The following is a 12,046-nucleotide window of genomic DNA, read 5'->3' as shown; positions in this document are numbered from 1 at the left end:
AGCACAGGAACGCGTCTGCTTTACTAAAGCTGCTACAGAAGTTTCGTAGGCTTTGTTCTGACGCGCGTCAGCAGCACACACTTCCGGAAGCTCGTAGCAATGCAAGTTCAAAGTTCGCGCCTAACTGCTCCGGCGAGCTGATTGGAGGGGCAACAAGAGATGCCACACCAACATGGCTGCATTTCCGGCTTCAAAACGTGACGTCAAGACCTCTCCTATTTTGTTTCTTTCCTTCATGGCGGAAGGGCACTGAGTTTTTTTTTTATGAGCGTGTGTGGTTGTGTGTTTGTTTGAAATGTGTTCCATACCAGTCAAATAGACCGACCTTACTTTCACTATGACTCGCACATTCGGCAAGGACCACTTCGATTGGCACTACACTCGGTGTTTGTTTGCTCTGTACCCGGTACCGGCGAATCGTCTCAGGTTGAGTCCAGGAGCCAGCATGCAGGGATGGCAATGGTACGACCATGACGGCGTGGTGACGACATTACTTTCTGTATGACACAGCTATTTATAAAAAACTAATCGGCAAGGCGGCAGCCAGCAGCCAGCAGGTAGCAGCTATAGCGGCAGCAACAGTCAGAAAGTCGAGGGAAGAGGCAAAGGAACGTTCGCTTTTAAACAGTTTCAAGCGTAAGCAGGCGCGTTTTTAATCTGATCTGCCTTGTTTTGTCAGAAGACAAGGAGTAAGCAGGCACCGGTTCTGGGGAGCCGAAAAAATCTGAGGATGAAAAAAAAAAACCTTGTTGCGTCGGCAATATGGAATCTCCATCAAGCGTACCTTGTTGAGCTACTGGAAGCCGTACAAAATCGCGCAGCCCAGTTTATTACATCCCAGTACGATTATCGGCTAAGTGTTAGAAACATCAAATCATTCCTGCACATTCAATGATTAGCACATCGCCGAAAAATCTCACGCTTATGCCTCTTTCAAAACCTCTATTACTATTTCCCGCATTTACGCGACACTCTTCTTTTGCCACCCAACCGTACTTCAAGCCGTCTCTCAAACACACCCAGTATTCAACGTCTTCACGGCTCTACTAAATCCTTCAACAGCTCTTTCTTGGCGGTAGCTATTGCAGAATGGAATAGTTTACTGGACCGCGTAGTAATCGAACGTAACCCTACCAAGTTTCGAAACATACTAACGAACCTTCTGAGTATTGATGCTTAATGAATTTGACTTATTCTTACTTCATCACACTTTTTTGAGTGCATTGGTTATTACTTTTTGTGTTTGACATTCATTTGATTACACCTTTTTTACCCCATCTGAATGTTATTGTTATTGTTTCTTACTCCAGTCGTGACTGTTTGTACGTTTATTTTTCTTATGTATGCTCCCCCCTTATGTAATACCCCAACAGGGGCCTTTAAGGGTCGACCAATGATGATGAAGATGATGATGATGATGATGATGATGATGATGATGATGATGATGATGACGATGATGATGACGATGATGAAGACTAAAAAGAGTTAGTAGGAGAAGGTAGGCATGCAAAAACACAAATTTTACCGCACCAGTATACTAATATATAATAAAAGCACTAATATGCAATGAAAAAGAGACTAAAGTTCAATAAGACATTGATGGAAAATTGTTATTTATTATTCGTCCTTCATTTAGTTTTAGTGTATTACGCAGAAATATGAGACCTTTGCTTACCAAGTATTTCTCGGCGTACGGCGTGAACGCTGTCAATGCGACGATTTCCACGTGCGTCAGCTTGTTGAACGGCGCCAACCCGGCGAATGCCTTCACCTGCGCAACGGTCGTTGTAACTGAGTTCAGATGCCACGTAGTCAATGCATTCTTAAATTTCGCGCATCGATATTCTTATTATCGCAACTCCTACATTCCTTTGATATTTACCATAATAACAAGGCACTCGCCGGCTTTCATTCTTGCTGGCGGTGCGAAATAAGGCGGGTACGTCTCGGAGGCAATGGATTCAAAGGAATAGGGGAGTAGATCCTGACACCAATGTACCATATGTGTCCTCTCAAGGGTTTTAAAGCGATAACATTGTAAGATAAAAAGAGGTGGTGTCAAAATCTATCAACCAGCGACCACTTACTCTGAGTAACAGAAAGAGATCTCGAAAGTGAACTTTTTGTGAACTGTTTGCACCGGAAGCAATTGCAGAACCGGAAACATGTTGTAGGCACCATGTTTCGGACACCACCCATTTGGCCTTCGGCGATGTAAGAAGGTATGTCCTCCACAGAGCACCCGGAGAGTTCAGAGTGGAGGAGCGGGGAAGACGGAGGAGGCGGGGGGCCTTCGAAGCGATGTGACATACAAAGGCATGTGACAGGCACATCGGTGGTAGTTGCATAGGTGTGCGTCAGGTGTGCTGGACTATACTACTCTCTACCAAACTTTTTACTGCGTGGACGTGGCTCTAACAAAAAGTGATGTCGATAAATAAGAATCGAAATATAGGATAAGCCAAAAATACTATTGCGTTAAAGTCACAAGATGTAGAACGAGGACATTCAAGTTTCCTTGGTACGCTTGTTGACATGCTATGACTAAATTTACATAACTAATTAAATTTAGGCGTTTTAGATGCAAAAACCGCGATCTGATTATGAAGCCCGCCGTAGTGGGAAGCTCCGGATTAGTTTTGACCGCCTGGAATGCTTGAACGTGCGCTCAATGCACTGTACACGGTCGTTTATGCATAACGCCCCCTTGCTGGAATCGAACACGCGACCTCAAGCTCAGCAGCGCTACGTCATAGACACTGGGATATCGCAGCGGGTTTATGCGCTGCGAAGGTACGCACTTGGCGTAGGAGAGGTGGAAGAGCACTTTTGGGCTGATATTGGTGCGGGCCTCGGTTATACGGACTGCATTTGAGCACTTCCCCGCGACACAGAAGTGACACATGCAAGACTGCATTTTCACTTGCCTTTCGGTTGTACTCGGGTCTCTCGGAGAGCATGGTGAAGAGTACGAGCGTACCCTGCGAAACGCCCACGTAAGGAACATCATGCCGCTCCGTGGCGCGAAGCACGTAGTCAATCTGCGCCGGAAGGTCCAACACGGCGTGTTCGTGAAATCTGCGCGCGAATTCACGTGAGAGCGTAAGGGAGCGAGCCGTTGAAATCCTTCAAAGGGAGTAAACACGTAACGGAATGACCAGACACTTCTAATAGTGAAATTCGAACTGATTTTATTGGGAAGAGTGTCTGTAATGAGTGAACGCACCCGATGGACACTGACAGCGATACTAACTGCGATTCATTGAGGTGTCACTTAAGGTGAAATATATCTCAAAGCTGGTATTTTTTCATGTACTTTAACCAGTGGACCAGTGATGCCGCCAGTTCTTTCTTTGTCTCTTAAATGACGAGATGCCCCCCCCCCCCTCTTTTCTTTATTGAAATAAAAAAAAAGAGAAGTAGTCACCTAATAATGGCGATGGCTACTTCTTTTCGCATAGCGGAAACAACAATATAAAAATTATGTCAGAAAATGAAAGAAAGAAAACCACCTCATAGGGTCAGAAATCCACAGCACACAGTCCTATACACCCATGAGCATATAAATATAAAAGGCAAATGTAAGTTGCACGACGCTTAATCGTGATCTTTTTCTTTTTCTGTCTTAACAGATGAAGTAGTCGTATCTGTTTACCGAAAACAGGTAGATTAATGCTACCAAGGCAAGTAGGCCTCACGTCAGCTTTGCCGAATTAACGCTCGCTATTATTTGTGTCGTCCCCCATTTACGCCGTTAGAAAAAGTTCACCCGAGTGATTTTGTTTTTTATCCGAGCATTTGTTCGTTATGCGCGGCGACGCCACGCAATGCATTCATAGCGTCATCAGCTCTCTGACATTAGAATTCTTGTGCACGTTTTTACTGAGGCGTCCATGTCTCTGTCGAGAAGTGCCAGCCATATTCGCAGAATATATTTTAGCCGTAGCATCTTACTTTATTACAATAATATTTTTGTCTTTGTTATACAAATATATGTAAATACCTAATATTATGCACGAAGTGTTCTTGTCCCAATACCTGCGATTTCTTTTTTTCGGAACGCAAGATGATAAGCAAACGCGCCAACTGTCGGTGGGTGTAGTCTTGTTGTTTTGTCTGCTGCAATGCTATGCGCGTTACTGGCAGTGACATTGCACGCACCCTTGTTTCTGGCTATTTTCACATGTTCGCGTACATAAGGGCTGCCTGTCATCAAAGCCCATTACGTCAAGCTCTTGCCAGACGCGAAAAAAAAATCTAAGAAAAAAGTACGATTGCAGGTTGCGACGAAATTATGTAATCATAGTGACTCACGAGAAGTTCCAGAAGGCCTTCGAGCGGACCTTGAGGTTTACGTGCCCCTTGCCGTACGAGTTCCCGCGGACGTTGCCAATCCAAACGTCGTACTGCTGGTCCGCGAGTACGAACCCTGCATCGTAACGAGTTCGGAATGAGGTACGCCAAGGTGAACTTTGAATGCAAGAGCATTTATTTGCCGGCTAACTTTGCTTAATCCGAGTTTCTGGGTTCTGCGCGATACTAGGCCCTAATAGATGGCGTCGCAACGCTGGCTAATGACCAGTTATCGCGTGTCTCGGAGCACCGTCATCGCATAATGACGCTTTTTTATGATATCGGTAACAATCACGATGATGCTATGACGGTCACGGTAATGACTATGATGATAGCATAGTTATGAGTCTACAGACTGGCACATATTAAAATTGTGTCGCATTGACACCATCTGTCATGGATATATCAATTCTACCGAAAAGAAAGAAAACACCTCTGTAACAAATTCTTGATATAGAACAGGGCGCTGTCACTTTGTTCCTTGCACCTGGAAATTCTAACGGCATTATTTAACGAGTGCCATAGGTAAGCGGATTTCCAAATTCTGAGACGTCCCCGCAGCCCCTCTTGTTGCAGCCTAACGGGCCAGAAAACATCGGTGCTATTGGAAAAAAAAAACCTCCAGTAGAAAAAACAGTGCAGAAGACACAACGGGAAGGTCGGAGTTCAAATGTTTGTCGTCTTCCATTTCGCCCGCTTCCTAACGCTGTTCGGTCAAGCTTCAGGACGTTGTCACTTATGCACGATGCATATACATTGTATGCTGGGAATAACCCAGCTTCTTCTTCGGCAGCGCCACAGACAAAAGAGTCGTTGACAAATATGTTTTTATCTCTTCGATTATTACACGGGCCTTTGAACACTTCTCCGTCTCACTGACCCATGCACTCTTGAACGTACCTCCATTCGTCACTGTGCCTTGACTCGATAGTTATCACAATTAATTGTAGCTATGTAGCTATGCCATTTGCACCTGGCAGGAATATGAAAATACCCTAGGGAATCAAACTACAAAAAAGCACAAGAAAGCGATCTATCCACCGCCTGTCTACAAATAGATAGATAGAGAGAGAGACAGAGAGAGAGAGAGAGAGAGAGAGAGAGGAGTGGTCAGGGGAAATCAAAGAGGTTAACCAGGCTGAGCGCAGTTGGTGACCCTGCACAAGGGAGAGGGGGGGGAAAGGGCCGGCAGGGACTGCACTGCACCAGTCATGCTAGCCGATAAAAAGGGGGGAAACTCTGTCTCTCGACCGAAGTGGTAACCGTGCTGAAATAACACCCTAAGATGATTCCTGGGCTAATTTTTTGCAACCCCTGGGCTAAATTTTTGTTACGAAGACCTCAAGACCTCACCAACAAAATCGCCTCTACAGTCATAGTAAATATGGGAACGATTGCAACGTGCGACCTAGTGCACTTAAGTTAATGGGCGTTTCTCAAGCAACTCCTGGTCGCAGGAATTGCCAACGAGTGTTATCGAAGCTTAGTATTTTCTTTAGCCAAGGGGTGGTGTTGTGCTCCGCTCGTCTAGGAAGAGCTTTGAGGCGAGGTACATTTGTGAACACAGGGTTCAGATTAGAAGCATTAATATCGCTGCAGCCAGTCCCCAGGCCCTCAGTCACCACAATAACGAGCCGTGATGCCTAAAACTGCAGTGTAACGGACTAGCCTAGCCTTGTTGCTCAGTTGTAAGGTTTGTTACAGCACAACATAAGACAGGGACGGAAAGAAGGTATAAAACGACGACACGACGCTGTGTGGTCGTTTATACGTTCCTTTTGTCCGTGTCTTGTGTTGCGCTGTAACGAACCTTACAATGAATCCTAACCAACTGGCCCAACTTGCCGTCTTGATGCAGTATATTTGATCCTTAACTTGGGCGCGTGTTACGCCTGAAGTGGAAGCAATAAGTGCATCAGCTTTGAAACCGACCTAACCATTGCTATACCGCAGGAAAGTAACGAAGTGTGATATCTCTAGTGCATAAAATAGAAATGAACTGCGGCGGATATCTGCTTGTTTTGTTTCTTAAATGTTTGTTGAATGTTCGTCAGTCCATTTGCATCTGTCTGTCTGTCTGTCTGTCTGTCCGTCCGTCCGTCCGTCCGTCCGTCCGTCCGTCCGTCCGTCCGTCCGTCCGTCCGTCCGTCTGTCTGTCTGTCTCTGTCTGTCTGTCTGTCTGTCTGTCTGTCTGTCTGTCTGTCTGTCTGTCTGTCCGTCCGTCCGTCCGTCCGTCCGTCCGTCCGTCCGTCCGTCCGTCCGTCCGTCCGTCCGTCCGTCCGTCCGTCCGTCCGTCCGTCTGGCTGTCTGTCTGTCTGTCTGTCTGTCTGTCTGTCTGTCTGTCTGTCTGTCTGTCTGTCTGTCTGTCTGTCTGTCTGTCTGTCTGTCTGTCTGTCTGTCTGTCTGTCTGTCTGTCTGTCTGTCTGTCTGTCTGTCTGTCTGTCTGTCTGTCTGTCTGTCCGTCCGTCCGTCCGTCCGTCCGTCCGTCCGTCCGTCCGTCCGTCCGTCCGTCCGTCCGTCCGTCCGTCCGTCCGTCCGTCCGTCCGTCCGTCCGTCCGTCCGTCCGTCCGTCCGTCCGTCCGTCCGTCCGTCCGTCCGTCCGTCCGTCCGTCCGTCCGTCCGTCCGTCCGTCTGTCTGTCTGTCTGTCTGTCTGTCTGTCTGTCTGTCTGTCTGTCTGTCTGTCTGTCTGTCTGTCTGTCTGTCTGTCTGTCTGTCTGTCTGTCTGTCTGTCTGTCTGTCTGTCTGTCTGTCTGTCTGTCTGTCTGTCTGTCTGTCTGTCTGTCTGTCTGTCTGTCTGTCTGTCTGTCTGTCTGTCTGTCTGTCTGTCTGTCTGTCTGTCTGTCTGTCTGTCTGTCTGTCTGTCTGTCTGTCTGTCTGTCTGTCTGTCTGTCTGTCTGTCTGTCTGTCTGTCTGTCTGTCTGTCTGTCTGTCTGTCTGTCTGTCTGTCTGTCTGTCTGTCTGTCTGTCTGTCTGTCTGTCTGTCTGTCTGTCTGTCTGTCTGTCTGTCTGTCTGTCTGTCTGTCTGTCTGTCTGTCTGTCTGTCTGTCTGTCTGTCTGTCTGTCTGTCTGTCTGTCTGTCTGTCTGTCTGTCTGTCTGTCTGTCTGTCTGTCTGTCTGTCTGTCTGTCTGTCTGTCTGTCTGTCTGTCTGTCTGTCTGTCTGTCTGTCTGTCTGTCTGTCTGTCTGTCTGTCTGTCTGTCTGTCTGTCTGTCTGTCTGTCTGTCTGTCTGTCTGTCTGTCTGTCTGTCTGTCTGTCTGTCTGTCTGTCTGTCTGTCTGTCTGTCTGTCTGTCTGTCTGTCTGTCTGTCTGTCTGTCTGTCTGTCTGTCTGTCTGTCTGTCTGTCTGTCTGTCTGTCTGTCTGTCTGTCTGTCTGTCTGTCTGTCTGTCTGTCTGTCTGTCTGTCTGTCTGTCTGTCTGTCTGTCTGTCTGTCTGTCTGTCTGTCTGTCTGTCTGTCTGTCTGTCTGTCTGTCTGTCTGTCTGTCTGTCTGTCTGTCTGTCTGTCTGTCTGTCTGTCTGTCTGTCTGTCTGTCTGTCTGTCTGTCTGTCTGTCTGTCTGTCTGTCTGTCTGTCTGTCTGTCTGTCTGTCTGTCTGTCTGTCTGTCTGTCTGTCTGTCTGTCTGTCTGTCTGTCTGTCTGTCTGTCTGTCTGTCTGTCTGTCTGTCTGTCTGTCTGTCTGTCTGTCTGTCTGTCTGTCTGTCTGTCTGTCTGTCTCAGGAAAATAAAATTAACAAGACTGTTGACTGTTATTGAGCTCACCGAGCGACTGGTGCGGAAAATCGAGCACGTAGTTCGAGGAATCTCCGAGCAGTCCGCTCATGAGCAGGATGGGCTGTCTCTTCGGTGGCCAGCCGGTCGGCTTACCCATCCTGCCCCAGGGTATTCGGTGCATCTCGATGATGTAACCGTCGTCGGTGACCACGCGGTGACGTTCAAATGGGTAGCCCTTGCGCGTCACGAGGGTCTCCTGCAGGAGGTGTTTACCGGCTTCCGCGTTACGGCATTTACATCGGCTTCGGTTTGACAGAGACGTTTCGGCACCAGCAAAGAGCGCCTCTACAGCCCTAGTATATATAGAAACGACAGCAGCGTGCGACCTAAAAGCCCAAACCTTTGGCAAGTGTTTGACCACACAGGAAAACAACTGGAAGCTACAGGATAAAACTGATTATGCACCCCAGCCTCAGATACGTATGTTAATGAAATGTACTTTTGCAGGCTATATTTCTTATATGATATCCACAGGGGGCGAGTAAGTGTCACGAGCATCTACAAAATTAATTAAAATTTGCCAAGAAAGCAGTGATAGCCAAGAATGTGCCGCACTGCTGGAACTTGGAAGTGCCAGTACGTAGTTCGTGAATTTCGCACGGAACAACTGAAACATTTTAGTTATTGCATTTACTTTTGAATCGCCTTTAATTTCTGCCATAATGCGCATTTCCATATGCCTGCTTTTCTTTAGGCTAGTATAATCCTTTGCGGCAGACAGCGCAATTCTAGCCTTTGAGCTGCGTTGCTTGAAGAGCCAGATGAGAAGTCGAAATGAATGTTTGGCTAATTAAGAAAAGTTCAGTGAACAATCTTAACGGCACCTGTTGCAATTTACGAGTTGTAGCCGGTATTTTCGCAAGGCGTATCCACTTGGAAGGAATCCTTACGATGACGTCAGTTTAAAGCTATACACAGCAGAACTGTGCAATGAAATGTTTTGGTATTCCATTTAGTTTTGTGGTTCATTGAATCAAACGGCCCTTTCTTAAAAAAGTTAGTGTAACAGCAATGCACTTCTGCCACAAGTTCCATGGCACGTATTTCGAAACCTGTACCTTTCTCAGGATTCATTTCAACTCGACATGCCCTGCAATGTCATTAGCGAAGATATGCAAATTGCAATGTGTCATAATTTAGTTACAATCGAACGCCCTTACGACCTTACGGCCTGAGGCCTCCGAAATCAGCCCGTGTCCCCCGCATAGGGGGGGGGGGGGAGGGGGAGGTATATATCCCCTGGTTGTCAAAATTGACCCGGAGCCTCCTACTACAGTACGCCTCATAACCAAATGGTAGTTTTGGCACGTAAAGCCTCAGAATTCATCCATTCCTCCAAAATCGTTCGCTATACAAGTAACTTCGTTGTAAACGTGACGTACCGCACAGCTCACAGTAGCAGCAAAACAGGATTATTCCTTCGTTATACAGGTTATTTCGTTGTAGAGGACTCAGTTATAGAGGTGCTCGACTGCGCCTAAATTTTGTTTAGTGACCCTTTGTTAGTTATTCAGATATACATTTTGATTTATTATGAAAGTAATACCTGTACCTCCTTAAGCAATTCAGTTCGAGGATTATAATTGTGCAATCTGGCAGAAATTATATTTAAAAAGTCTGTAGAGCATGAAACAAGCACCTGGTGTTGCATAGTTATTCCAGAATTACAATATTGTAAACATATTCACAAAACCTATTGAACTATGCCGGCAGGTTTTTGTTTGTTTATTTGTTTGGTCGTCTGTTTATTAAATGGTGAGATCCTGGGAAATTGCTACCAGTGAATGGCTAACGTTGCCATGGTGTGTTACTTTATCGCCATGCCGCTTGTTGAATAAACTGCAAGTTGCTTACAGATATGGGTAACGTAATTTTCATCAAAATGCAACGTCATGATGACTTTCTCGTGGCGGTGACATTTCAGCTTTGTTGTGATGGTAGAGAAAGCCAAGAAGAGGCTTGCATAACTAGGCCCGACTAATCGGGAGACGCCACGGCGACTGATACCATTGCAAGGTTGTGACGCTGAACCCCCCCCCCCCTACCCGGAAAACAAAGAAGCTCAAACAGCACAATGATTCAGCTCATTGAGCCTACACCACTAAGAAAGCAAAAGAGACAATCTATAAAAACAATAGTAATATGACAATTTCATGTTCCTAATGACTGCAACACATTTATTAAGCTACGTCTTGTATTTGCGAAAAAAAAAGAAAACATCCTAGCTCATTAAAAGTTCCCGGGATACAGACACGTATAATAGCTTTACGAAATCTCGTTCTGCAATACGGCACAACATAGCGATAAGTATTTTTTTCTAAAACTATAATGATAATGATGAAATCACGTTAGATGAAAATTAGGTCTTCCAATCGATGTTTTACGAACGTGATCGCGTCATTCTTGACGGTAGCGTTATGCGTATTATGCTCTTACGAAGAAACAAAGTGGGAGGAAAATGAATAAACTTATAATGAAAAAATGATATCGGAAAACTGGAAACACAGATCTTCACTACATTAGTAAATTTGGACTCACTGTCCAAGTCCCCGCTGTGCAAACTCCCTCGCTTCTTTTTTTAATGAATGAATACCGCTTCATTCTTACTGTTCCTTGAGTGCGTTCCGTTCTGTCAGCGCAAGCCGAATTTGTGTTTGAGTGAGAACAGCTGCACACGTGCCCACCTGCGTACAAGTGATCTATGGTGCGCTTTACGCGCAGTCGTCGTGCTTTATTTAATAGCAGGGAGATTTGTTCTTTTTTTTTTTTTTTGAAGTGACGAAGATATCTTGAAATCATGAAAAATGCATGACTGGAGTTGAGAACGGCTTTGGCAGGAAGATGATCTTCAGTAGCAGCACTTCCAATACTATTGCTGGATTTGCTAGAATAATGGTACAAGTAGTACTGTCATACTGGTTCCGCTATTGTTAGAGGTATTGCTACTACTGCTACTACTATTACTGCTATTATTATTATTATTATTATTATTATTATTATTATTATTATTATTATTATTATTATTATTATTATTATTATTATTATTATTATTATTATTATTGGTGCTACCATCAGTATTATTGCTAGAATAATGCTATCAAGTAATACTGATGCTGGTCACGCTAAATTGCAGCTACTTCTACTGCTAGTTGTACTACTGCTGCTACCACTATAATAAATACAACCACCGCAGTGCAGGTGATCTATCCGAACACGTTACCGCGACACTTACAATGTCCGTAATGTCGGGATCTCGACCGGTGTAGACCCGCGAGGTCTTCGGCACCAACCGGTCGACGCCTTCTCGGCCGTCGCCAAGAGCCAGGACCGAGGCCACGACTGCGGGGACGACGAACCTCGGAAGCCGGCTCGGCGCCATGACCCCCCGCGCCCGCGTGGTTTCCGGGCGACTCGCGCCAGTCGGTGTGTCGGCGATGCGACGCCCCCGAGAAGCCCGCGAGAACTTTCGCGCCGTTTCCGGCAGGCGCCACGTGGACGCTCAATCACAACCCCCCGTCGCCGTCTCATGTGGTCACAGCCAGCAGCCCAGGGCCGGCGCTGCACCCGCCGTCGATGCCCGGGACGGGAAGGGGTGCAAGCACAGCTGGCACGCGCGAGAGACGTGAAGCGCACTTCAAGGTTACCTGTCTTCCCGTGTACGAAGCGGCGCGCCGATGGAACATGGGGTGAATGATTACTGGCCGCGGCTGCGCTGACATCGTTCCAGCCTGCTAGCTTACACCGGGTGCCCCAGGTATAGAGCCTCTTCAAGAAGATTAAGTTCTTTTTCAGTAATCAGGTATATTTCATTATTTTTTTCCTTGAGTCAAGGGTGTTTCAAATGGTGGCAACTTCGGTCGCCTGCTGTCGCGCAACGTTTAATTGCGAATAAAGGGAAAATCAGACACCCACCTGTTCGTTTT

The 12,046-nt window shown here is 46.3% G+C and overlaps 1 protein-coding gene across 2 annotated transcripts in view; it reads right to left on the bottom strand.

The window, feature by feature from the left end:
• Positions 1-11,756, bottom strand: part of LOC142563070 (lipase lipl-1-like) — a 33,323-nt gene extending 21,567 nt beyond the window's left edge. Inside the window, exons 1-5 of one of the 2 annotated variants that reach the window (XM_075673583.1) lie at positions 11,356-11,756; positions 8,112-8,319; positions 4,315-4,429; positions 2,928-3,078; positions 1,676-1,771 (exon numbers count right to left, since the gene is read on the bottom strand). In XM_075673583.1, the coding sequence (XP_075529698.1) occupies positions 1,676-1,771; positions 2,928-3,078; positions 4,315-4,429; positions 8,112-8,319; positions 11,356-11,502 (717 nt within the window). In that variant the 5' untranslated portion in view covers positions 11,503-11,756. The remainder of the gene's footprint in view (positions 1-1,675; positions 1,772-2,927; positions 3,079-4,314; positions 4,430-8,111; positions 8,320-11,355) is intronic. The other variant, XM_075673582.1, reaches the window with a different exon arrangement.
• Between the last annotated feature and the right edge of the window lie 290 nt (positions 11,757-12,046).

Source organism: Dermacentor variabilis, chromosome 11 (assembly GCF_050947875.1).
Source record: "Dermacentor variabilis isolate Ectoservices chromosome 11, ASM5094787v1, whole genome shotgun sequence".
NCBI lineage: Eukaryota > Metazoa > Arthropoda > Arachnida > Ixodida > Ixodidae > Dermacentor > Dermacentor variabilis.
This window is presented reverse-complemented; position numbering and strand designations above follow the sequence as displayed.